This window comes from Rousettus aegyptiacus, unplaced genomic scaffold, assembly GCF_014176215.1.
Source record: "Rousettus aegyptiacus isolate mRouAeg1 unplaced genomic scaffold, mRouAeg1.p scaffold_m13_p_8, whole genome shotgun sequence".
NCBI classification, from domain to species: domain Eukaryota; kingdom Metazoa; phylum Chordata; class Mammalia; order Chiroptera; family Pteropodidae; genus Rousettus; species Rousettus aegyptiacus.
The window spans coordinates 71,507,686-71,535,382 of NW_023416311.1; the positions used below are offsets into that span (position 1 = coordinate 71,507,686).

Here is a 27,697-nt window from a genome sequence, read left to right on the forward strand (position 1 = left end):
CATATTGCCAGGTGTTATTATGTTTGAATATTATTAAGAAAAGAGTATGAGCCCAAGGGAAGGTAAATGACTCAGAACATTTTTTAGAAACACTTCCATACTTTAATATTGCCAAGTGCTTCATTTAGTTCTTATTTGTTGATCCTTACCACAGGCCTGGGGAGAGTTTCTTACTGTTAATGGCTCTATCGGATTGTCAGGGGCATTGTCTGCACCTTGCCAAAGACTCACTGGAGTTTTGTAATGAGAGGTAGGATGAGAATCCTCAGTCTCTGATCCTTCAGACTTTACACTTCTCTCTCCACTGGTCTTGTTATTTCATCCTGGAGCCTGATCCTGGGAGGCAAATAGAGGTATGTACTGGCTCCAGTTCTAACATTCCACCTAACTTTCCTGGAGTAATCCCACAACTTAGATAGCTACTCTTTTATTCCTCCACTGTGATGAATGGGTCTCTTGAAGGCTTTTATCCTAGGAGGTCATAGCAGTCCATGATGTTACAAACACCTATGTATAAGTCTTTGTAAGGACATATGCTTTCATTTGGAGGGGGAGTAAATATCTACACTGGAGCATAGGGTAGGTGTGTGCTTAAAACTGTTTTTCCAAAGTAGTTATACCATTGTACAATCCCAACAGTATTTCTAGTTCCTCCACATTTTCCCAACACATTTAACTATTTATAGGGTTTAGTGGTATCTCATTGTGGTTTTGATTTGTATTTGCCTAATAACTAATGATGTTGAGCATCTTTTCATGTGCTTGTCTGCCATCCATTTATCTCCTTTGGTGAAGTATCTGTTCAAATCTTTTTGCTTGTTTTTTTTTTTTAAGTTGCTTGTTTTCTTATTGAGTTTTGAGAATTCTTCTCATAGTCATGTCTTTCCATTCACTTAAATGTTTTTAAGAGAATGGTTTTTATTTTTGACGGAAGTCCATTTTGTTGATTTTTTTTTTTTCTTTTATGGAATTAGCTTTTGGTGTCAGCGAAGAAATTTTTGCCTAACCCAACACCACAAAGATTTTTCTCCTATGTCTTGTTTTAGAAATTTCATAGTTTTAGATTTCACAGTTTAGGCTACGATTCATTCTGAGTTATTTTTATGGTATGAGGTAAGAATCAAAGTTGATTTTTTGACATAAGAATACCTAGTTGTATTAGCACCATTTGTTGAAAAGATTATTTTTTTCTACACTGAATTACCTTGAATCTTTGTTGAAAATCAGTTGTTCATATATATGTGTCTGTTTCTGGACTGTTTTGTTCCATTGTCTTGATGCCAATACCACACTGTTTTGATGGCTATAGTTTTATAGTAAGTCTTAAAATTAGGTAGTGTAAGTCCTCCGACTTAGTTCTTTTTCAATATTGTTTTTTCTAGTCTATGTTCTTTGTATCTCATATCAATTTTAAAATCACCCTGTGTGTGTATGCGTACACACACATATATGTACATATATACATACATATATTATTGTTCAGAAGTTAAGAACAAGGTCAATTCTAGAAATATGTATTGAATGCCTAGTATATATTTAGAAACAAGAAAGGTAAGAGAGAAGATTATAAAGGATATGAAGGGAGATTGAATCTATAAAAGTCAGTAATTATTCTTTTTCCATTGAAGGCAAATTTAAACTTCCCTGACAGAATTTGAGCTGAAAGTACCTGAAAACAAATTTCATGTCTATAAGGTAAATGATTCTCAGCTCTGTTTATAAGGTAAGTTCTGAAGCCAATAGATGGTTAAGAAAAGCATTTTCCCAGAACTTTGGTGTGTTCAAAGGAAGGACATGATATAAGCACTGCAATCAAAAAGATTATAAAAAAATTGGTTGGAGAGAACTAGATATGTAGAACAATTCAAAATCAATACAAACCCAGGATATAATAAATAGATAAATTGACTATATTTATATAATAAAATGTGTGTTTTAGAGAAAACATGCATTGGGAAGCCTAGAAGAGGGCTTCATTATTAGCAAACATAGAACTTGAGACAGCCTTGGAGATTGGATGAGTAAGTGTTCAAGTGTTCAAGATGGAACAAGCAATACAGGTGGAGTTAATAGAGTGGATGAGAACAGGCTTTATAGGGGTTGACAGGGAACTGTCCTAACCAGGGACACTGGGGTCTATTGGGGAGCAGTGAGAAATAAGGTAGGCAGCTTATAGAAGGAATAGAATGCTGGCAGGGAGGAAAGGAGAGTTTAAAATCTGTCATTATCATGCATTGCTAGTAGATATATAGATTGGTATAACTTCTACAAGAGAACTTTGACAACATTTATCAAAATTACAAATGTACATAGCCTTCGATACAATAATTTCATCTCTAAGAATTTAGCCTCCTGATATGCTCATGCACATGTGAAATAATATTCATTACAAAAAAGTAAAAGATTATGTTCATCAGTTGAGGCCTAGCTAAATTAATTATTCTATAGCCATACAGTGGAATACTGTGCAGTGAAGAATGAGGGAGCTTTATTTGTATTTCATACGGAACAAGTTATAAAATGCATTAAGTGAAAAAAGCAAGGTATAGAACTTTTCTGTTACATAACCACTGTGGCTTCTGTGTATATATAATATGTATATATGCGCTTTGATACATATGTGTATATATATGTGTATATGTATAGACTGTCTCTGGAGTCATACATTCATATACACAAAAACTGGTAACACTGGTTTCTTTGGAGGATGAGACCTGGATGACTTCCTAGAATTCTGTTATACCTTTTGAATTTTATATTATGAGTGTGTATTACTTATTCAAAAAATATTTTTAAGATCCATAAGATAGTCATCATAAGTTTTTGAGAAGTGCATATCATACTAAAAATATTTCAGGAATATTAATTATAGTAAATTTTAGATTAAAAGGGAAATTGTCTATGTATAATGTGCTAAATGGCCTATCCTGTTGTTGTTAACAGTGACCATGAAGAGAGAAATCTTTTGCATATAGAAAGGGAAAAATCAATCAACAGGATTAATTACAGGTTGAATATAAAAATAAAAAACACAGAGGGTCACCAAATAGCCAAGCTATACTGAGTAAAAAGAACAGGGATGGAAGTATTACACTCCCTCACTTCAAATTATACTACAAAGCACCAGTAATCAAAACAGCATGGTATTGGCAGAAAAACAGATGCAAAGACCAATGGAACAGAATTGAGAATCCAGAAATAAACCCACATATATATAGGCAATAATTTCCAACCATGGAGCCAAAAACATAAAATGGAGAAAAGAAATCCTCTTCAATAAATAAATGGTGCTAGGAAAATTGGAAAGCCACATGCAAAAGAATGAAACCAGACTGCTATTTGTCATCAAACAAAGAATTAACTCAAGATGGGTCAAAGACCTAAATTTAAGACCTGAAACAAAATGCGTAGAAGAAAACATAGGAACTAAACATATGGACCTTAGTTTTAGGGAGGATTTTGTGAATTCGACCTGAAAGACAAGGGAAATAAAAGCAAAACTAAATCAATCAGACCATATTAAACTAAAAAGCTTCCACCCAGGGAAAGAAACCATCAACAAAACAAAGACAACCAACTGAATAGAAGATATTTGCAAACAATACCTCTGATAGGGGCTAATATCCAAAATATATAAAGAACTTATACAACTCAACAACAAAAGAACAAATGATCCAATTAAAAAATGGGCAGAGGACTTGAACAGACACTTCTCCTAAGAAGACATACAAAGAGCCATCAGATATATGAAAAGATGCACAAATTCACTAGCTATTGGGGAAATGCAAATCAAAACCACAATGAGATAGTACCTCACACATATTAGAAAGGGTATCATCAACAAAACAAGTAATAACAAATGTTGGAGAGGTTATGGGGAAAAAGGAACCCTCATACACTTCTGGTGGGAATGTAAATTGGTATAGCCAGTATGGAAAAGAGTATGGAGGTTCCTCAAAAAATTAGGAATAGAATTACCATATGACCCAGTAATCCCTCTTCTGAGTAGCTAGCCACCCCCAAATTGAAAACATCCCTAAAGATATATGCACCCCTATGTTCATTGTAGCATTTTATTCATGGTTGCCAAGACATGGAAATAACTAGTGTCCTTTGCTAGATAATTGGATAAAGAAGATGTGGGGTATGTGTGCGCGTTCGTGCACGCGTGTGTGTGTGTGTGTGTGTGTAGAGTAAATATGTATCTAAACACAATGGACTATTAGTCATAAGAAAAAATGAAATACCTCCATTTGCAGCAACGTGAATGGATCTTGAGAATATGCTAAGCGAAATAAATCAGATGGAAAAAGTTGAGAACCATATGATTTCACTCATGTGGGATAAAAACTGAAAGCAGCAAACAAGACAAAAACGAACTCATAGATACAAACAATAGTTTAGTGGTTACCAGAGGGAAAGGCGGGGGGAGGTAGAAAAGTAAAGGGGGTCAAATATATGGTGACAGAAGGAGATTTGACTTTGGGTGTTGAACACACACTGCAATATACAGGTGATGTGTATAGAATTGTACATGTGAAACCTATATAATTTTATTAAACAATGTCACCTTAATAAATTTAATAATAAAAAAAATGTTTAATTGGGGGGAAGAAAGAAAACAAGGAGGGTCAAAAATAAACTGAAAATTAAACCTCAGTTAATGAGAAAATGGTTAGTCCATTGATAGAGGTATTAAATTGGAAGCAGATTTAGAAGACAGCAAAAGGGTGGGTTTTTCTTTTGCCTTTTTGTTATACACGTACTAATTTATTTCTAAGGTTACTGCATCATATCCTAAGCTTACAGACCACATTTAAACTGTTTGAGAGGAACTGTCCAAACCTTTGGAGAAAGAACAGCTGCCAAAACATTATCTACTTTAAAGTTTTCCTGGTGTCCTGGCACCAGCTGGGAAATTTTAGATGAGGTGATTTCTGAAGTCCTACTCACATTCAGAATCTGTGAAACTAAGACATAGGAAAACTAAGGAATTTCCATAGAACCATGTGAAAAGTCCAGGCTTCATCAGGATGAAGGCCTGACTTCAAGTTCAGAGGCTCATCAGCTAGACCAGTATATTTGTCTGTGCCAGTTATTTTTTCCTAAGACAGTTTAGGTAATAAACCAGAAGATAAAGACTCAATGAATACAGAAATACCTCATAACAAAGTGACATAAACTCAGGAAAAAAAAAAAAACTAGAATATACATAGATTCAACAGTAAAAATACATAATCATTCAAAAAAAATTCTGAAAAGACTTAGAAGGAATCAAGATGGGAGGAATGAGTGAGGTAACCTGGGTTTTAGGACCATTTGGGTTCTCACTTTGATCTGTAACTTGGAACCAGTTAATAAACTCTCTGGAGATCAACTTACTAGATGAGCCAATGATCTTGGATGCCTCTCAAGCACCTTATATATCTAATACTCTGTGTTTCTCAATCTCATTGATATAGAAGCTAGACTTTGTCACCAGAAGCCTCTACTTTGAAACAATGAATTTCTGGTCTTTGTTTGGTTTCTCACTCAGAATTTTATTTACTTAAACAATGAAATTGAAGTTTCAACCACATTAACAATATCAAAAGAAAAACTAACGGATTTTACCAGACATGCAATTTAAAAGAAGCTAAAGTAGATCTATTCTAATAGCTGCAGAACCCTTTGTGGCTTATACCTAAGAAATTCACAGTTTCATATACAAAGATATATCCCCAGTTGTTTTTTCCACAATATAAAGTCCTTTGATCCAAAAATCTTTTTACTGGCTATTTCCATACCTATGCAATCTTAATCAAGGTAGCTGGAATTACTGCTGTAGGGCAGAGAGACAGGCATAGCTAAATATATTTACTAGAGACTTTAATAGGGTTTTACACGTAGTGCCGTTTAATTTGAAGATAATTAAGAGGTCTTTTCAGAAGCTGGTGCAATATCTAAGAGAGAGATGAGTAGATAAACTTCAAGAGTTGATTTATGAGAACAGACATTTCAGTTGATTGCATCATGAGTTTTGAGGCCAGTGGCAAATAAATTTCTGAGTATTTCCACATGTCATATATCTAAGCAAGAGGACATTTGATGAGCTAGGACTATTTAATGTGAGTTTTCTGTAGTGGTCTTGGCTGCTATCATTTCCAAGCTAGATTTCCAGTTATGTTTATTTTTACCAGACAGACTTAATATTTTTGAGGTCTGTTCTTTTTAACAGCATTGCTGGTTTTAAGGCAAACAGTATTACCAATTTCATAGCTAGTAATGGACAAGGCTTCCAACACCAGGCCATTATAGAATACGAACATTTTTATTACTCAGTGGTTATTAACACAGTTCAGTGATGGATGCTACTAAGAAGTGAAACTGAAATTGGTCATTAGTTTTCTTTGATAAAAGCTCAGGCATTGATAGGAAGAACACTGAAATTATTTGTTAAAATGATAACTTTGTGGATCTCATACATATAGATTATTATAGACCTCCATTTACTGACTTAATAGCAGATAATAACAGTTAACATATATAGCACTTACACAGTGCCTTCAGACTCCAGCCAGAATGGACTATTGTTCTCTGAACATGCCCTATCTCCTTTTAATAGAATACAATGTGTCTTGTAAGGCCTGTTTCAAATTCTGCTACATTCATAAACTTGCCTTGATTTTTACTATTTGAATGTGATCTCTCTGACTCCTTCTATAGAATTTTCTTTTATCTGTTCAAGGGTGCTTACTTCATTTGTTTTGTCTTTTGACTAATCAAAAATATTTTTTTTTTTTTTTACTTGATAAGAATTATAGTAGATGAGATCAGAGCCTCTGGATACAACTTGCATAGATTTAAATCCAAGATGTGCCATCTATTAACTGTGTGGTTTAGTTACTTATATTCTATGTCTCTCAGTTTCCATATTCATAAATTGGGGATTAAATTAGTGCCTGTGCTTTAGGATAGTTGTGTGACGTAAAGAAATGAATATATTATAAGGCTCGTAGAACCATCTTGGGACAAAAAAGGTCAATGCTCAATAAATTTTAGCTTTTATGTTGGCCATACTAGATTGTAACATGTTGAAGAACAAGGGCTGTTTCTTCCTCATATTTCTCTCCTTAGAGAAAATGTATTTTGAACTCTAATTTTGTTTTTTAAGACTAATAGTCCCCAATTATCTTTACCACTCCCACCCCAAGGGCATCGAGGTACAAGGTTTATCAGGACTCAGGAATAGGAAGTCAGCACCTTAAGGAAAGAATACCACCTTTAAGAGGAAGCTGCCTGACCCTAAAAGACAGCTAGCTCATAGGTATAAGTATATTCATATTGCTAAGCTTACAGCAGCCAAAAACCAGAAGAGGGCAGCAGAAAGTCATCTGTGGAGAAAGGGACAAGCTGCAAGATATGAGCAACCTGCACCAAAACTGATCTCTGATAAGATGTTATTGAATCAGTAATCAAAATGCAGATTAGACACAAAAAGAGAAGTCTGTTCTGAGGGCTGGGAGCGTGGTAGGAAAACATTTAAACAATTGAAATAGAAATCGAGGGACTGTTTTCGGTGATTTTAGCTCTGATAATATGGAATACACAAGAGAAGTTCAGAATGGCTAAAGGTGTTTAATGTCAGCGTTCTCCATTATTTATTTTAATTTATTGGTTTATTCCAAGCTGTAGAAACTGAGTAAGAGCTTCTGTTTGTGTAGCTGGGCTAACTGCTATAGCCCTGCCGGATAGATTGGAATATACAGATTTTTCCATATTTTTAATATTGTTTGCATATGAAAAAAGTAACTAAAAGTTCCCCCCACCCCACCCCCAACATAAAGGATATATCACTTGATTTTTAGATGTGTTTCCTGTCAGGTTTTTACTGTATATTTCCATTTTGTTTTAAACTTATTTGACCCTAACTCTCCTATTTCATCTATAAATTCAGTGCAGTTCCAACCAAAATCTCAGCAGAATTTTTTGTGGAATCTAAAATGCTTATAAAATTCAAATTAAAGAGTAAATGGCCAAGAATAACTAAGTCAGTTTTAAGAAGACTAAGATAAAGTGATTGGTTTACCATATAGATAACAAGACTTAGAAAATTACAATAAATAAAATGAAATCTTGGCTTAGACAAACAGACTAGTGGAACAGAATAGAGAGAGCCCAGAAATGGATCTATACACACACATATGGAAACTTAAGATGTTTCACACATCAAAAGGGAAAAATGGATTAGTTAACAAATGGTGCTTGGACAATTATCTATATGGAACCATCTTTGGTTCATTTGTAGAAAACATGAAGAAACCTACTAATGACTTCCAGAACTAAAGCCAATACCAGACTCTTACTTATTGTAAGTCTTGAAGCCAGATACTTTAAATCCTTCAGCTTTGTTCTTTTTCAATATGTTCCGGCTATCTAAATTTCATTTTCAAATTGTTTGCTCCTAGAAATACAACTGATTTTCATATGTTAACTCTGTATCCCAGACCTTGATAAACTTTATTCATTAGTTCTGGAAGTCGTTTGTAGGTTTCTTCATGTTTTCTACATATCTAGTTATGTTGTCTGTGATTAGAAATACATTTCCATCTTCCTTTCCAAATTTTAGGCCTTTTAATGTCTTTTACTTACCTTATTGTACTCGCTAGGACCTCCAATACAGCGTTAAATAGAAGTAGTGGGAGCTGATATCTTTGCTTTGTTCCCATTCTTAGAGGAAAAGTGTTTAATGTTTTACCATTAAGAATAATGTCAGCTGTAGGTTTTTCAGAGGTGATCTTTACCAGGTTGGGGAGTTCCATTTTATTCCTGGTTTGCTGAGAGTTTTTAGAGACAATCATATGGGTTTTTTCTTTTATTCTGTTATTCTACTGAATTACCTTGCTTAGTTTTCAAGTGTTAATTTAGCCTTGGATTTTGGGGATGAACTCCCAAGAATGTATTGTCCTAATATATTCTTAAATTTAATTTATTAATATTTCTTAGAGATATTTGTATCTATCTTGTCAGTAATACTGGTCTGTAAATATTTTTGTTTATTACATCCTTATGGGGTTTTGGCTTCAGGATTACGTTGTCATAAAAGGTATTGGGAACTCTTTTCACTCCTTTATTTTCTGAAATTTTGTATCAGATTTATATTATTTTTTCAGTGTTTGATAGTATTTACCAGTGAAGTCATCCGGGCCTAGAGTTTTCTTCTTAAGAAGATTTTTAAATTACAAATTAATATTTAGAACAGACATATGGCTTCTCAATGTCGTTTTCTTTTGTATATTTTATAATTGATGAGGTTAACATGTTCTTAAATGCTGAAGAGTCTTTTTTATTTCTATGAACTTTCTTATATCCCTTCTACTGAGTTGCAGTCTTTCAATTATTGATTTGTTGGACCACTCTTAATGTTTAGAAAATAGCCTTCAATTGATAAATATTTTTCGCACTTATTTTTTTAAATTACTTTGCTTTATAATAGTTTTGCTATGTAGACATTTTTATTTTGTAACTGAGTTTATCAGTCTCTATGTCTTTTGCATCAGACTAAGAATGATATTCTCTATTCCAAGAAATGTTTTCTTATTTTCCTCCTGTGAATGTATGCTTTTGTTTTTAACATGTAAATAGACAGTTTATCTGGAGTTTATTTTGGTTTTGTTATGTGAGGTACATATTCATACTCCTACACATGCATAAAATAAAAGGCTGCTCAGTTGTTCTAATGCCATTTATTGAGTAATCCATCTTTTGCCTACTGGTATGTTATGCTACCTTATCAAATAGTAATTTTTTTCATATACTAATTTCTTGTTTGTGTTTGTGTCTCTCTCTGAGCTTTCTGCGCTGTTCCACTAATCTGCCTTTACATCCAATAACATCACACTTGTTTTAATTATTGTAGCTTAATAATATGTTTTATATGAGAAAAAAGATCACAATTCTGTCTCCCTCTTTGCTTAATCTCCACTATTCCCCTTTCTCCTATGTTTACCTCATTTATCGTTAGAAATATTTTCCAGATACCTTATGTAAATATACATTCCCTCTACTCTCTCCCCAGTGGGGAGGCCTAAGAGATGGTTGAAAGTCTCAGATATGTGACCAGGACCATTAGGGCATCTTTGTACAAATAAGAAAAAGGAAAACTTTTCTAAACAGATAAATTAGGCAAAAGTACCTTTTTCTGAAAAATTCAGCCTTGTACCTGATTATACAGTTGCTAAGACCAGTTTTAATCCCTATGCACATGTTTGGGCAGTGTTAAAAATGAACCACTTTGCCAGGCAGACCTGTATGTGATAATCTTGAATTGTAGGGCACCATACAAATGATGTAGTCAGTGAAAGAATTACCCAGAAAGCCAGATGCATATTCCTTCCCTTGCTTCCTCCCCCATCTGAGCTGATAGCCCTAGAGCTGGTTAATTACATCATTTAATAATGTGTTCCCTTAAATGGAAGTGCAAATAGCTGTTCACACTAACTCCCTGCCTTTGTGGATGTTCAGTCAGATTGGAGTGAGAATGAATAAACCTCTCAAAAGTCCAGTTGGCCACCCATCAATTGGAATGACATTATGGGTCATCAAGATAAAGGTCAAACAATGATAATTACTAGTATCTTACAAATGTACGTTGTCATCTCATTTTTGTTTACTATCCTTATATTATCCTCATATAATGGCCTACAAAATTGAAAGGGCAGGTATCGTTTTGCCCCTCTTTTTCAGATGAATGAGGTAAGCCAGAGCTTTTTCCAGGCCCACAACAGCTAGTGACAGCAAAGAGCTTTGATATGAGATCTTTTGAGGTTCAGACTTCTTCCTCCAAGCCTGAAAGACCACTTATTTCCCATATCACCTAATCTCATAAAAACATTATTATATTATGAGCTCCCCAAACATCCAGGTAGGTTCACTTTAAATCATCATGAAATTGCGGTGATGTTTCATCCTTCTCAAAATATACATTCGTATTTCTAGCATGTTCACGTCACCTTCCCTGGTGGTGCCAGAACACTGTGCTTCCTATTCAGAAACATTTATGCTGCGAAGAGAACACTATGTTTTTAAGGACAGAGACAAAAGTTGCCTAATATTTGTTTTGATTTGTTTAGTACAGGTCTATAAGCCTCTGGGCTTTTAGAAGATTGAAAGAATGACAGTGATTTTGAGAGTAAATTTATACTATGATATAGTCCTGTGATAAATTAAGTTTGTCATGGTTATGATTCTAAATTTTTATTATAAAGGAGTTGACTTTCAGGGTTTTTTTTAGAGTGATCTTTTAAGAAAAAAGTTAGCTTTCAACTTTGAGTACGATATAAATTTGAAACCAAGTCGGAAAGTTGCTGAGGCTCCTTTCGGTTCCCATATTTACTGAGGTTGGGAGTCACTGAGAGAGTAGTTTTTAATGCCTCTGTATTATTTTTTCCTTTCTGTCTCTCCATTTTTATTCCCTGGTATTACCTTTCTTTACAGATAGTAATCATTTGGACTCTACGATCAGATCTTTTTGGCCACATATTTAGTAGTGATTCACATAGTTCACCTGGATATTTATTTGGAAAGTAACATCTCAGCGCACATTCTTATTTTTTTAAAGATCTTGATATCTTATTACTGCAAGATAGTACTGATTCTTTTTAATTTGTTTTGATATTTACGTACTTGGCAGCAGTAAATTTGATGTTTGACTGTAGGCATTTTTGACTTTGAACAAAATGTATTTCTGGAGAACCACTAATCTAAGGTGAACTTTTTGAGGATAACGATTACATCCTATTTGATTTTGTATTCTCAGCACTTATGATGTTAAATGAATGATAAAATTAAGCATATAAACAAGTTAATGCTGTTTTTAAAATCCTGACTACATACACGTTGTCTTCTTCTGTTCATACATTGTTTGAACCCATTTAATAAGCAAGTATGGATAAATTTTTAGGCAGTTTTAAATAAATCTCATTGTGAAAGAGTATCAGTCTAGAGAAGTGTGGTTGACAGTAAGACCTGGATTGGAACTGAAAGTTCCATATTAGTCTACCAAAATGATTATAGTCTGATACTTGTCAAGTCACTTAGCCTAGCTGACCTCAGTTTCTGTTTTTGTTTCTAGTGTCTTTATTCAAACTTGTTTACAACCAGCCTTCAAGATATAAGTTATATAGGAATCACTCAGTTCATACATGTAGACATGCTCCGGAAAAGTTACAGCATTCTCTAGCTACAAAAGGGCAGTGCTCTCTGGACGGCTTTCCCTAGAGCCCTGAGCCCCACTTTGGGAGGGTTTGGGGACCCTTTTGCCATAAAATTAAGCATATTTTCAACTTTCTGGAAAGATTCATGAACCTAATGGTAACACATAGCACATTTCCGGTTTCTTCTGTATTGCAGGTTCTCCTGTAGTTCAGTGACATTTTCTTTGTCATTTCTGTCTACAACTAGGAACTGAGCTCACAGGAGATACATAGAACATGAAAAAGCACACTGCCACTTTGGGAATTTTACTTGCATTGAAATTCAGACCTTGGGAAGGTTGCTATTAAACTTTATTACAGAGTTGGGGCAGTCATGTGTGCATTACATCTAGCAATTCTTGAGGAAAGCTGATACAAGACACCTACTTCCATAACACTTTAAGAGTGGGTCAGACAAGGAAGCTGTGGGTCTTAGAAATAGGAGGAGGCAATGTGGATATCTAGTTTTTCTAGACCCAATGTCTTTTTGATTCTATGAGAATAAAGGAACTACGGCATAGGTGGATTAATGTACTCTCTCAAATTGTCACCCCTTTCTATTGTTCTTCATGATTTACTTTTAATATCTCACCATCTTTGGTTCATTTGATTGTCTGCTCTACCAGGGCCTAGTGTTTCTCCCTTTATATTCTTTAATCTTCCCCTTCTCAGTCCTATGGAATATCATCAAAGGTCAGGCTCTAACCTATTGTCTGGTTTTGTTTCTAGTGTCCTTATTCAAATTTTGTTTATAACCAACCTTCAAAGAAGAGAAAATGTCATTAACAGATTTTAAATCAGAATCCTCTTTCATTTTGAAAGTCTAATCATTAGTTTAAAATAAGATATTTGACCTTAGTAAAATTCATTCATGTTGTAAATCTACTTGAAGTCATATTGGTTTTCATAACAGAACCAGCATCCTTTTTTCTATTAAGACATTAGATATTGCTTGTGTTTTACAAGTTATATTCATGGCTCCTTGGATTTACAATTCCCAGTTGTAAAATAGAGATGTGAACATCATCATCCACTTATTTTATAACTCTATGAGACATCTATCCAAGTAAACTTCTCTTTATTGAGGTGATAAAGCTATGTGACTCATATGTTCCAACAGTCAGCAGTAAGTCCACTGTCATTTACTAGATAGAAGTTAGAAGAGCAATAAAATGATTATCCAGCTCTCTTCAGGCTCAGTCCTGTTCTTGATACCACATATTTCAAGGATTGCGCAGATTATTTATATAACTTGGTTCCAACCCAATTTTCCAGCCAGATATCACTAATCCCTAACATAAACCTTACATTTATGCAATTATCTTTCCTGGTTCATTCAGTTTTACTCAACAAATATTAATTGTATTTTCTTTGTAAACTGGGCCCTGCTCTTGCCCTGGGAAGTCATTCCTTTGTTTTAAAAATGTCTGCCAAATCTTAAGTGCCCAGACTCCGTGATGCCATTTCAGATCACTCCAGCCAGAAGTAATCCCCTAATTTGCACACTTGTAGCACTTAGTTTATATCGCTCGAGTACATTGGTCACATGTCGCCTAGCTCTATGACATTATCAGATTGTGAGATTATCTGCATTTTGAGTTAATAATTAGCAAAGGGCCTTAAAAATGAGTTATAAATTATCAATAATAGAAGGATAAACATTCAATAGAAAAAAAATTTAAAAGGTGGTTTAAAAGGAAGGCAAATAGAGACCGTAAGCATATGAAAAGATGTTCAGCCTTAGTATTAAATAAAATATGCAGATAACCAAATGAAATGCTTTTTGCCTGTCATGAGGAAAATTGAAAGTTTGCTATACCCATTCTCATGGCAACATAGGTTCTGGGCAAACTGGTAGGAACTTAAATTGGTACATTTTGGAAAGAATTTATTCCAAGGAGAAATATGTACATTGGTCAAGAAAACTAATTGTAGTTTGTTTATACTAGCGAAATGTGCCCATGGTTAGGGAATTAGTTAAACCTCTGGAGGAGTAGTTAAATAAACAATGGAAAACTAGCTCTGGGCGGTAAGAATTCAGGTGATTTTTCCTTCTTTATATTTTGCTGTAATGGTTAATTTTATATGAAAATTACATTTGTATCAGAAAAGATAGTTTCTTGCAATTAAAACATATATTTTCAAAAGAAACTTTCAAAGAAGCTGCTGGGGAAATTAGATTTTTAACTGGGGTAGAGCAGAGATTAACAGATGTTCAGGAGGTCTGGTAAGTAGAATTCAGAGCAGAGAGCTTTCTGGATTGTGTGATTGTGTGATCTTAAGTGGTTTTACACCACTGGAGATCAAGAATACAGTAAGTTTAAGAACCGTGGTTGAGGGAGGGAGTATAGGAGGTAAAGTAGATAAATAAGCTCAGTACTAATGTGTGTTTGAAGAGCCTGTGTGAGGTCCAAATGGAGGTGTCTAGAAGGCAATTAAATGTATGAGTCTACAGCCTGGAGAGAGATTTGGACTGAAGATGTGGATTGAATAATCCACTACAGTTAAGCTTTTTATTACCTACATTTTCTTGAAGACAAAATGGTTCATATTCAGCCTGGGACATAGAAAGCACAAAATTTGTTGACTCCCTCTGCTTGATAAGCATCTAAAAAAATAAGTTCGGTAACATAGTAGACTTCATATCATACATCAGCACATTGTAGAATAGTAGGTCTGTTCACTTAGATGCATGAATTTTAATAGCCGCTCCTTAGGTCATAGTTGATTGATGTCATCTCTCTTTGTCGTGGACTCTTGATCTTTCACATGCTTTGGTGGCAGGGACTCTCTAAGTCGTGATCAAATCCCTGGGTGGTATTCTGCTTCTCTGTATAATCACAAAATCCCATCTCAACTGAGAAAGCCATTTTTATTTTTTTTAAATGCCACTTTATTTTTTTTCATACTATACTATATATACATAATTTTTTTTGACATTTTATTTTTTATTTGCCCTCTCCTCCTTCCCCCTCCTTTCCCTAGTCCATGTCCATGAGTCTCTGTTTGTCCTGTTCATTTGTTGCTTTTAGGTTTATATCCCACATATGTGATAACCATGTGATTTTAAACCTTTTCTGTCTGGCTAGTTTCACTTAGTATGATTATTTCAAGGTCCATCCATGTTATTGCAAATGGCAGTATTTCATCTCTTCTTATGGCTGAGAGAAAGCCATTTCTAAAATCTTTTTACCACTACCGCTCCAATTCACACGTAATAAATAATAACAATAGTGAAATATTACTACATTTAGAGTGTCATAAAATTTTGATTCTTATCCTTTCTCTTCCTCATGGCCTAGACTATGAAATTTGATCTTCTAAAACAGACTACGTATAAAACCCATGCACATGAATCTCCATGGGAGCAATGGAACTACCACCAGGTCAGATTCAGTTGATTCAGGATCGTGGACATAAGGGACTTTTCTCTCTAGCAGCCCATAGTGAGAGAGAAGAGAAAGAAGGAAGAAAAAGTCTGCAGTCATATTAGTGTAAAGAGAAAAAAATAATCTAAACATTTGTGGACCTCCAAAGACTAGGCTATATTATAGATTCATAGTCTATCTGAGCTGTTCAAAACAATCTAATTTGAAGATGGAAACTATAACAAAGAAGGAATCAGGGACTGTTTCAAAGGTATATAGCTATTTGTAATAGGGTGTAGATATATAAAAATTCTACTAGAAATTATTACAGTTATAAATAGAATGTGGAGGCGGAGGCTAAGGAATCAAAGCTGAACCTTCAGGTACCTGGGATACCTTATGGGTAATTTTCCTTCCTACATGTAAATGACATAATTGAACATCTACTGTACTACTTATTCTTACATTTATATTTAGTAAATCAGCTTAAGGACTGCCTTAAATCATGAGCTTACCTGATTTAAGAATGGCATGTCTAATTGTTCTATACAGGAACACACTATAGCATCTTGTAAGAATAGTAATATCCTCTGATGATTGATGGAAGAATGCATTAAGCTTTACGGAGTCTCATGATGTTTTAATCTTATTCCTGAGATCCGATAGCATAGCATGAGTTATCAAAGAGGTGCTGAGTACAGAACTGGTGGACATTTTATGAGAGAGTGAGCATTATAACAGACTCGTTGTTTTGAGAATCGCTTAGGCAAATACCTAAAATCAGAGCACATGGAATAATTTCCCCTCCTCAGTGAGGTTTCTTTCTGAACTGCTTCTACTCTGCCTCACCCGTATATTTCTGCAGTCATACCCACTGCAGTGCTAAATGACTTTGGATAGCTGGGAAAAAAAGAGGGCAATACATTAAGGCTCTGATAATGTAATTTACATAATGAAATTGTCAAAGAGCTCTTGGCCAAGTTTGCATAATCATTTCAAGCTCACTTTTTTATAATGAAGAAAGTGAAGGGGTTGAATGGATAATTTGAAGAGCCTCTTTCCAGCTCTACAATATTCTGATAATAGGCTGCCTGCCACTGAGTCAGCACGGGTCCTTTCTCCTTACCTACCCTTTCCCTTAAATTTTATTTTACTCATTTTTTTATTAATAAATTTAGGTATTTGAATTTTGGAATGGCTATAATTCTGCTTTTTAAATATCCATTTGATAGCATCTGTAAGAGTATAAAACACAATTCTATAATGCATGGAATATATTAAATATACATAGATATACATGTCTGTGATGTAATTCGATGCAGATATTCGTTGAGGGATGCCATGGCGAATGATGACATTTGATTGTCATTAGTGAATAATAGTGGAAGCTCTAGGGCCGATGTAACTTGCTAAATATCTATTTATAATACTACATTCCAAGATCAGGAGAGAAATGACAATGGCTTTCATTCAGCATGATTCAAACCAAATGATTTTATCTCTAACTTCTGAAATCCAAGATATTCTGGCCAAATGCCCCTTCCTAAGAGGGTAATCTTAATTGGAATAGTGCCTCCTCTTCTGTTGTTGACACCCTGATTGGAGCATTATGAAGTCCCAATTTTTGGTAGGAAGTTAATATAGACGTTGCCCCTAAAATCACCTAATTAAAGCATCAAGCAGTATTGCTCAGTGGTCAAGAGTTCTGGAGCCAGACTGACTGGGTTTAAATCCTGCTTTTGTTTCATCTTAACCATGTGATCTTAGGGAAGTTATTTAACCCTTTGATATTCAGGCTCCTCATGTAAAATGGAGATAATAACATGCTTACCTTATGTAGAGTTGTTACGATATGTAAATGAAATAATTTTTAGCAAGTGATTATTAGCACAATGACTGGAATAATCTAAGAGTTCAAAAAATATAGGGTACTGATTTTATTATTGAGTACATCATCTATGTGTTATCATCTTGAGTGCCTTAAAAGAAAAGAATTGTTGAAGCATGAGCATTGGGCAGTGGTAATGTAATATTACTCAACAAGTGTTTATATAACAACCAGATGGATACTGACAATATATAGGCTCTTAGCCCTTTGTCCACATCTGCTATTTTTATTTCAGAGGTATTCGTGTATATTGTATATATATCAAGAAATGTCTTACATTTTATTTCTTTTTTTTAAATTAAATTTATCGGAGTAGCATTGGTTAATAACATATAAGTTTTAGGTGTACAACTTTATAATACATCATCTATATACTGCATTGTGTGCCTACCAACCAGTCTAGTCCCCTTCCGTCACCATTTATTTGATCCCCTTTTACTCTCTTCATCCTCCTCCATCCCTTCCCCCTCTGGTAATCACTATACTGTTGTCTGTGTCTATGATTTTGTTTGTTTGTTCATTGCTTTCTGTTATATACCCCACACATGAGTGAAATTTATTGGTTCCTTGTCCTTTTCAGTCTGACTTATTTCACTTAGTATGATAGTCTCGAGATCCATCCCTATTGCTGCAAATGGCAGTATCGCCAAATACTCAAAGCAAGCTCTTAAATTATGTTCCCCTTTTATAAGCATTCGTTCGTTCATTCATTCATTCATTCATTCATTCATTCATTCCTACAAATATAGTTAGTACAATAGAGCTAATAAATTAGACTTTCCTAGGGTTGCATGAGATTATGGAAAATCTTAGAAATAATCAAATTCTTTGGTCACTATAGCAACAGCTCACCCTCTCTTTTTCTTTTTGCATACCATAGGGTCCTTGAGCACAGTTAGTAGTGGTTAGTTGTATCCATAATTTTTTTTTCAACATGAGAAAAACTGTTACATATTTTTCACAGATATTCCATGAACTCAGTGGTCCTTTGCTGTCATGTGGCTATTGTCAGACACTGTCTTCAGGTTGTCTGAAAGGGCCAGTGGTTCCATTTGGATGGTGGGCCAGAATGTGGGGGAGCTTTCCTTCTTAAATCTTTTGGAGTTATCAGTGGTAGATAAGACATGAATAAAGAGAGTTTTTGGCTGCTCTGGGGGTGCAACGATTGCGGGCAGGGACAGTGGCTTGCTTAGCAGCAAAAACATTGCCTTTTTAAAAAATTTATTTCCCAGGCTTCAATAGGTAACATGTCCTACATAGATGTCTGTTTCATTCCTCTCAGATTTTGTCCCGAGCAGTGCTTGGCAGCTTCTCTTTTAAGTGATTCAGTTTATCTTTATTAGGTGTCCATACTCCTTAGTTGATGACTCCAGCCAGAGGCTGGTGGGCGCTGAACCGACAGGAGTCAGGCACAAACTCTATTGTGTTATATAGCTCTGCCTTGCCAAGCTTATGAAAACCAGTCCAAAAGTAGAAGAGCACTAATGGGTAAATTAACTCCTCATTAGGTTACCTCCCAACTCCTTTCTCCCTATCTGGCCCTTTTTCTATCATAAAGATCAGCAACCCTGCTATCACCAGTCATCAGACTGACTGGCACACCCCTGTACTGGTTGGCTTTGAGCCTATGTGGTTGTAAAAAGCCTCTCTGTTCTCCTCTCTGCTTCGCCTTGGAGCTATTTGACATTGTTTCTAGAGGAATAAGGAGCACAGGGCTTTTACCATCTTACCCTGTCTTCCTACTTTATCTCATTTGGCCAGTAGAAGTAAGGTATTTGCTGCACATGTGTGCCCAGCACTGTGCAAGCCACAGCCCACATGGAGGGAGATAGTCATAAGAGCTCACTTTTAACTCAGTGGCCCTTGGCATGTGGCTGCTGTTGACCATTCTGTCCAGGTTGTCTGAAAGAGCTATGTGCTAGCCATTGTACTAAGCAGTTCACATGTCATCTCCTCAATCTTCTTATCAACCCAGAGTTGTACTATACCTTTTATTCCCATTTTACAGATTAGGATCCTGAGGTTTTACAGTCAGTTTCCTGGTCTTATAAAGTAGGAATGAGGTCTTTCGGATGCCAAATCTTATATTTTAACTACTTCTCTACTACCCAAGGCAGTTAAGCCGCAGGACTTAGCCTTAGGAAAAACACATATGTAAAGCAATTAGTAAGCGTTATTAGAATGTCATAAATGCTATGTCAAGTAGATAGACTATAACAATGATGTTACTTGTTTGTGTGCATATTTCTACTTTGCTTGGTTCTAAAAAGGATTAAAAGCTGTCAAAATACCTAATTCTCCCTTGATTTTCATGAGTAACCCAGTGCTAAATACATTATCACTTCTCTTTCATAGATGACAAAACTGATTCTCAGGTTGATATAACAATGTCTGTGTGTCAGGGCTGGGTTCCAATCAAATGCGGAGAAGTAAACACCTTGTCAGGGATTTCTCTGGTGGTGGTGCTTAATTTCCACAGTAAAAGTAGCCTCCAAGCCTCCCTCCTAACTGAAATAGCAGTTATTTTGTTTCCTCTGCTCCTGGAGAAGCACACATTACTGTGGTTTCGCTCAGGTCTCTATCAGACAAGCCCTTGAATGCAGAGTTAAATGTGTACCTTAAAGTACTCAACACAAGATACATCCCTAAGTAACACAGGTATAAAAGTATGTATGAGAGTGATGGACACCAACTTTCCTCCTCTGGAAAGTGGGAGGAGGAGGGTACAGCTTTATTTATATCTGTAACATTTTATTTCTTAAATATATCCAAAAAGAACAAACAAAGAAAAAAGAGATTACCTGGAAGGGGAGAGAAAAGTTAACTTCACTTTTCCATTGAGAACTGATTTAAAGAAATTTAGTGCCAGGGTATTATGAAATAATCAATTATATAAATGAGGAATTGCATATGATGCATTATGAATTATCCTTCTAAGCTTGTTTTTGATGCTCACAGAATACTTGTTTTTTGGTCATCCCAATTCAGCCTCATTGAAGGCAAAGAGTGTGTTTATCTTTATCACTTAGTGCCTAGCATAATATCTCGATTCATGGTAGATCGATGATCACATGCAAAAGAGAGCAGCTTTGCCCTCAGCAGATGCTCCCTCTGTTATAATAAGTGATTGCATATAGATACAGAAGTAGAACTATTCTCTCTCTAGCTTAACATTCAGTTTTTTGTTAATGTTATTCTATGCCTTTTTTTTTTTTTTTTTTTTTTTTTTAACTAGCTCCCTTGCTTTCTTTGCCCAAAGTCAGTGAAGGAAAAATCGTGCCTCTTCCTGAAGGCTGCATGCATTGTGGCAGCCTTGTACACGCAGATAGCCTCCAGCCACTGTGGTTGAAATTCCACTTACTGTGTACTCATAAAGGATGAGCTCCCGCCCCCTCCAGCTCGCTGTAATTGTCCAATGTATGAGCTAATGATGTTTAGGAATCTAGGAAAGCGGAGGTATTTTCATAGCTTGTTTCCCCCTCCTCTCCCACAAAGTGCAGCCATCATTGGACACATGATCAAAAAAGGGACCCAGCCCTTTTTAGGATGCAGAAAATGCTTTCCTGCGTCCGTGGCTCACAATGGCAACAATAGAGACTTCTAGAATGATATTTTGCCTCCCTGGTGTTCAGACATCTTCAGTTAAGCCTGTCTGGACTCTATTTAACTGTTATCCATCAAAGCTTTATGTGTATATATATAAATAAATAAAAGGGGAAGGGAGGGTGAGACCAGAGAGGAAAGACTGTATCTTTGCCAACAAATTCTCTCTCCTTTCTCTATGACTCATACTTAGAAAAGCAGAGGGACTTTGAAAAGCTGCCTGCAGTCACAGTGAGGCAGGCAGCTCTCCCGGCACTTTCCGACATTTACATTTTTTTCCTCAGGCAATGAAAGATGTTTTTCAAATTGTTGGTGCCTTCTTTCTGAGCCAGCCTAAGAGCTTTTATTTAGCTGTAGAGTGCTGGTTTTATGGAAGGTCGTCAGCCAGAATAGATGAACCCAGCCCTTTGTATTTGGTATTTTACTAAAGATCTAGCTCTTCCCTGTTCAAAATTTGTAATCATTCTTTTTACGATTGTTATCATATTAAAAAGATTTGTCTCTGACCTTCCTATGGCATGAAGTTTATGTTTGGTCATTCTTAAGAAATTGTTTAGTATATTGTATTTATTTGTACTATTTCAAACATTCAGGTTTTTTTTTTTTTCTTTAAGTTTGGTTTTAGTATGGGGAGGTGACTAGCTTGAGCTAAATAGAGTATCTATTTATTAAATGTAGTTCTGATTTTCATCATTTGGCAGCACTAGAAAGAAAAGTCACCTTAATTTTCCTACTTTCATTTACAAATAAGGGGTTTTTCTTCATTTGTTTAAGTGGTAAATTAAAGCTTCCTGAAAACCAATTGGACTAACAAAAACAAATCTCAATTTTTAATTTCTTTTTCTTTTTAGCTACAAAAAGTGATTGTGTCCTCCTTTTATGGTTTCAGAAACTGGCAAGGAATTTCTTAGTATCCCTACAATCACCCCCATTTCACTCTGCCTTTTAAAAGGTTCAACCATGTCTGCTCTAGGAGTTGCCAGATAACAGGGGCTTTATACCAAAAACAAGTTATGGTTGTGAACTGTTTGGGTGATTAGCAATAATTTATTTAAGGAGTGAAAGAAAGTAGCAACATACAAAACAATTCCTGTTGTATAAGAAAGTTACTTTGGATGGCTGACTTTTAGATGTAAATTGAATACAATGAAGTGTTCGTTTGAGTAGAAGAAAATACTAATAAAAGGCTCAAATGCCGATAATTTTATTTTCTATAAAACTTGATCTCTAATTAAACTCTGCTTTAGGAACCTTGAGTTAAATTTTAGTGGCTGTATCATTTCATCTTGAAATTTTAGATGCCAGTCGCTACCCAAACTGGGTCAAATGATGTTCACCTGGTCGGGGAACGGAGTCCTAGAGGAAAAGAGAAGAATAAGCTGTCAGCTGACTGGTAGCTTGTTTATCTTTGTGTCTCTATTCACTTATTTGTATCACTTTTTTTCTGGTTTTATAGAAATGTGGAAATAGGTGATGTTTTGAGGCTTGTTATTCTTTAGAGTCATTAAACTTAAAAGCTGGAAGGAGTTTCAGGGGCCTGGGCTAGTCTAGAGTTTCAATGTGTTTTGTTTGGCCCATAGAGTATATTTTCAAAAACAGTATGACTAGGCAGCCAGTTTGCATGATCATAGTACAAGCAGCTTTGCACCTATTGTGTACATGATTCTTCAAGCATTTATTTTAACTGACTGGCCCCTGCAGACACTTGAGTTCATGATCCAAATAATCCTACCTTTTCATTTTACAGTTACAGGAACTGAAACCCTGGAGGACTGAGTGACTTTCCAAAGTCAAACAGCCAGTTCAGGATGATTCAGAACGATTCCACAACCTGAGTATTGTTCTCTGAATTCTGCTTATCTGTATATTAGAGACCTTTGTCAAACTGCAAAGATACTTTTTAGAGTCTAGTTTAGGTCCTATTACTAACTGTGCTTATCTTGGGTAAATCTACTCATCTCACTGGATTCCTCACTTATAAATAAAGGAATTAGACTAAACAATTCACATCATCCAGTACAGGGCTTGGTAAATAGTAACTTCCGAATAAATAGTTCAGTGAACAGCGGATAGTGGAAATCCCTACCAGTCTATTCTATTATATAGCATAGAATTCTCTAATTCTATATAAACTTTTCTTCCTTCCCCTATCTTCAATGTACTTGACCTAGATGGCTTTCAAGATCTCTTTCAATCTTGAGAAGAGTCAAAGTGTTTTGATTTAGAACTTGTTAGAGGAATTCTTTGAACCCATGTACTCTGTCCTCGTATTTTTGTTTCACTCTTATCAGCTTATCTGTTTCTCAAACTTATTGTACTGTGGAATCCATATATTCTTTTATATATTATGGGAAAGAGATAGCAGGGGGAAGAAGCAAGGCGCCTTTCCAGAATGACCACATATTATTCCCCATCCTCTGTAGTCTTTGATCTCCTCCTGCCTTGTACAAAAGAGGAAGCATTTCTCCTGGCTGTACCCATTTATAGGCAGGACAATATTTCAAAACCAGAAGTGGATTACTGTTTCATATATAAATAATACTCATAAATTTCAACATACATTGTTGGTATTTATACAGTCTTAGGAGGCCTACTCACCATTCCCAATTCATCAGGCACCTACTATTATAGGACACAAAAAGGTAGAAAACTTTGTCTTTGCCTTTTACTTGCTTAAAGGCTTAATAGGAGAGTTAGTAGAATTACAGAAATAGAAAACATCTACAAACTTGGGTTGTATAACTGGAAGTAAGTCCACACTTACCTTTTACTATAAACAGAATCCTTAGGGATTCAGCTTTTCCATGAGTTAGAGAATCAGAACATTTGAAACACTGAGATGCTTTTCTTCTTTATTAAAGAAAAAAAAAAATCTGATTCTTAAGAAATCCAGATTAGTGCTGAGCTTCTCTTCCTTCCAAAATGTTCCTAAAGAAATCCATAATCACACACACACACATAGAAATCTGCTCAACGCCAGCTTAGTTCTTCCCTCCATTTATGCTGCTGTGCTCTGTCCCCCAGGCGGGCTTCTTCGCCTGCTCACTTCTTTTGTGGCAGACTTAATCCTGAAATTTCGCTAAGCCTAGAGTACTCCAAAAATCCTGATTTCTGTATTTTTGTTTTTCTCCTTTTTTTCCCCTGACCTTTCTTCTCCTCAGAAGATTCAGATGCACAGCCTGCCAATGATTAATTAATATGTCATCTTCCTGTCTCAGTCACTGTATTTACTGCTCAGGATTTTGCAGACATTTATCTGAAATTCCTAGCCAAAACTTTAGAAGACATAGGGAAATGTTTGTGTCTTGTTAAAACTAGCTTGGTCATTGTGCATAGATTCCCTACTCAAAACCAGAAAAATTTCCTTTATCTCTGCCCAAACCAAGTAGTTTCCACAACTTTATAAATAGGACTGGTTCCAAGATCCAATTTTTCTCAACTTCCTGCTGTTCTTAGCTAATGGTCCGCTCCCTTTAGTTTCAACTTGCCTTGAGTGACTTTCCCTGAGGCATGAAGCTAACTTGTGAGTCCAGCTTTAGAGTGGCTGGAGTGGCCCCACCAGGTGCTTCTGGGTGCAGTTTCACTAATAGGTCAGTTGTTGGCCACAAAAACAGTGATTTCCTCCTTTTGGGCCATCTCAAAGAGGGCACCTCCACAATCAGTGTAAATACTTTTTTCTTTTTTTGTTCTGCCCACAAATAATCCTTCTCTATTATCCGCATACATTACCTTTTGGAGGATGATAAAATAGCATTACAGGCTTCAGACAAAGAACAATTGGCTTCATTCTGACAGGCTCTTTACCTTTATATACCATGAAAGAAAGAGCAACAGAGCATAGAGTCAATCTATAGGTGCCTTTATTTCAGTATCAGAAAGGAGATGTCATCTTTAAGTCTGGCATTAGAGGAAATTGGGTAGAATAGAGATCATTGTGCCTGGCACATACTTATTTCGTAAATAAGAAATATGTCTTCTAGATTGAGAGAGATCAGTCTGGCAGAACAACAGCCAGGAGGTCAGAGAGAAGAGAAAGAGATAAAAATTTGAGGACGTAATATTCTACTTGGCATTGCTGTCTTTCTGTTCCATGAGTAGACTTGGAAAATAGATTACTTCTCCTAGAGTAGTTTCTCATGTGTCATACCAGTATGTTTCCAGGTGAAATGCTAATGACCTCATTTTTAAGCTCTGGCTCTGACAAATTTAGACTTTGAGCCTGATAGCTAACAAACCGCTCTTAATCCATCTTCACTTTTAAAAAATGTGTTATTATACTGCATTGATTTAGCACTTCACATTTACAAAATTCTATGCCTATATTATTCTTTATCAAAAATCCACTTACTTATCACCCTTTTTACAATGGCAAACAGGGATGCCAGGAGGTCTAATGACTGTGTGTAGGACTCAGAAAACAACTTGCAAACTGGGTTTAAATTTTTTCAAATTCTTTTTGGAAATTGGCAGAATATAAATTATAAACTAACACATAAAAATGTGGTGTTTAACATTTGCTTTCCCTCTGACAAAAGTAATAAATGTGGAACTAGAAAGAGACCTGAGAAGGTTATCTGTATAAAATTTCCTTAAATTGACCAGCAAACCCTGGAAATGTTGCCTACAAAGGAGGCATTAAGGAATTTTTAGGGATGACAGACTATTTTTATATCTAGATTGTGGCGGGAGTTACACAACTGGACACATTTGTCAAAACTCATAGACCTATACATTGAAAGTATGAATTTTACGGTTTATACATTATATCTGTAAACCTCTCTTGTAAAAAAGAAAAAGGTCTTAGAACTTGTTGAAAAAGACATTTTATCTGCAAACATGTAGGACATGTTTGTTGAAAGTTAAAATTAACTGAAGCTCCCCTATTTATAAGATTAATAATCGAGGATCTCGAGCAGGAAAGAGATTTTAATCTATTGTTTTCTTATTGTCAGTTCCTATATTCGAATCTGCCCCTTTTTAAACATTTAACAAAAAATGTAATAATCATTGAAAAATTATTTCACCAAAATTTCATTTTATTCATGGTAGTTGGGGGCAACTAATAATTGATGAAAGTCGAATTTCCTGCAGGATGCAAAAAAAAAAAAGTTATCCTTTTAGAATGAGAAAGTGGATGGCCGTGATTGGATCAGATTCTGGTTTAATCACAGGACACCTTCTTTGGTTCTAATTCAGGAAAGCTCTCAACCCTTTTAATAATTATTGCATACACTTTGCTTCATTGATAAGATCCCCCATCCACATTACAGGCTTTGGAGCCAGCTGTATTTTCTTCCTGGCATTATTTCTTTCCTGCCTTGACCCGATCACCCATCTCCATGTCTGCCCAGCTGAGGACTGAGGTTTCCATCTGTAAAGCCTGTTGCCACAGGATACAGAAGGGAGGAGGGACAGCTTCATGTGTGTTTGAGGATGGTGGCTCTCATAATCAGATAAACGTTGTGGAAAGCTTGCTCATTCATATGGAAGAGCCAGTGCTGCCGCTAAATGGTGGAGCAGATGAGCTCCAGGCTTTGGCATCTGTGCATTAGCCCTGCTCAGCCAGGAGCACTTTTGTTTGTGATACTGAAAGAGCTGGTGAACATTGCCACTTTCCCCTACAATGGGAACTTTTACTTGAATCCCAAATAAAAGAAAGACTATCTCATTTTTTTTCTTTTCTTTTTTTTTAATGAAATGATGAAATTGGTTACAAATAGGAAATCTCATGTAACTTGCACACAGTACAGTACCTTCTACGTAGTCATGGTAAGGCTCTGGTGTTTTTCTTTTCACTCTTGATTCTTTTATGTAACTGTTCTTCCCCTCTCAGATATCTCTAAGGTATCAAAGACTTTTGCCCCATTGTCAATTTTGCAGCCTGTGATTCTGCTCTCCTTCTATCCTTCCTGATGACATCAGTCTCGAAAGAGCTATTGCTCCTTATAATTGTGCAGGTGAATGCCCTGGAAAGTCCTGACTAATAGCCTGATTTTTGAGGAGAGGAAGCTTCTCAATTCCTGCCAATTGATTGGCCATAAGTTGGCTTCCCAAGCAAGTTCTGTCTTCACCTGGAATCCCCACTCAGCACTGTGGAGAGAGATCCCTTCAGCCCTGGGATACCAGCTAGAGCCGGAGCTTGAGAGTATACTTCTTCATTCTATCCTTCTTCTTGTGCCCCTCCTTCCTTCAAGAAATACTCATATCTTTAGAATTATTGTAAGTTTACTTATATTTTATCATCTGGAAACTCAGAATGTCTCCTGACTTTATGACTGCAAGCATCGTTGGGGTTATTTGGGTTGCATTTGTTTATCTTTTCCACACTCACACGGTTTGCCTAGCTCGGCTGACTGCTGGCCTGGATAATAATAAAGCTTCTGTTGAGGTGAGGGAACAGCTGATGGCATGGGGCACGGAGGGGACTCCTACAGTGGCCGCCTGTAATCTGCCAGACCGATGGTCAGAGCAGGCGAGAACAAAAACCAGTCTGTTTGCAGGCAAATTGGAAAATCAATGTGTTGGTTGTGTTCTTGTCTCTACCTTACTCCTGGCTGAAAGGGAGAATGCTGGTCCAGCAATCCACAGAACTATTCCGGGCAAGT

The 27,697-nt window shown here is 35.9% G+C and overlaps 1 protein-coding gene across 3 annotated transcripts in view; it reads left to right on the forward strand.

The window, feature by feature from the left end:
* MRPS27 (mitochondrial ribosomal protein S27) overlaps positions 1-27,697 on the forward strand; it is a 73,185-nt gene that overhangs the window by 23,667 nt on the left and 21,821 nt on the right. Inside the window, exon 5 of one of the 3 annotated variants that reach the window (XM_016122120.2) lies at positions 155-250. The exons of the other annotated variants lie outside the window; for them this stretch is intronic. Within the exon in view, the coding sequence (XP_015977606.1) occupies positions 155-250 (96 nt within the window). The remainder of the gene's footprint in view (positions 1-154; positions 251-27,697) is intronic. 3 annotated transcript variants of the gene reach the window in all.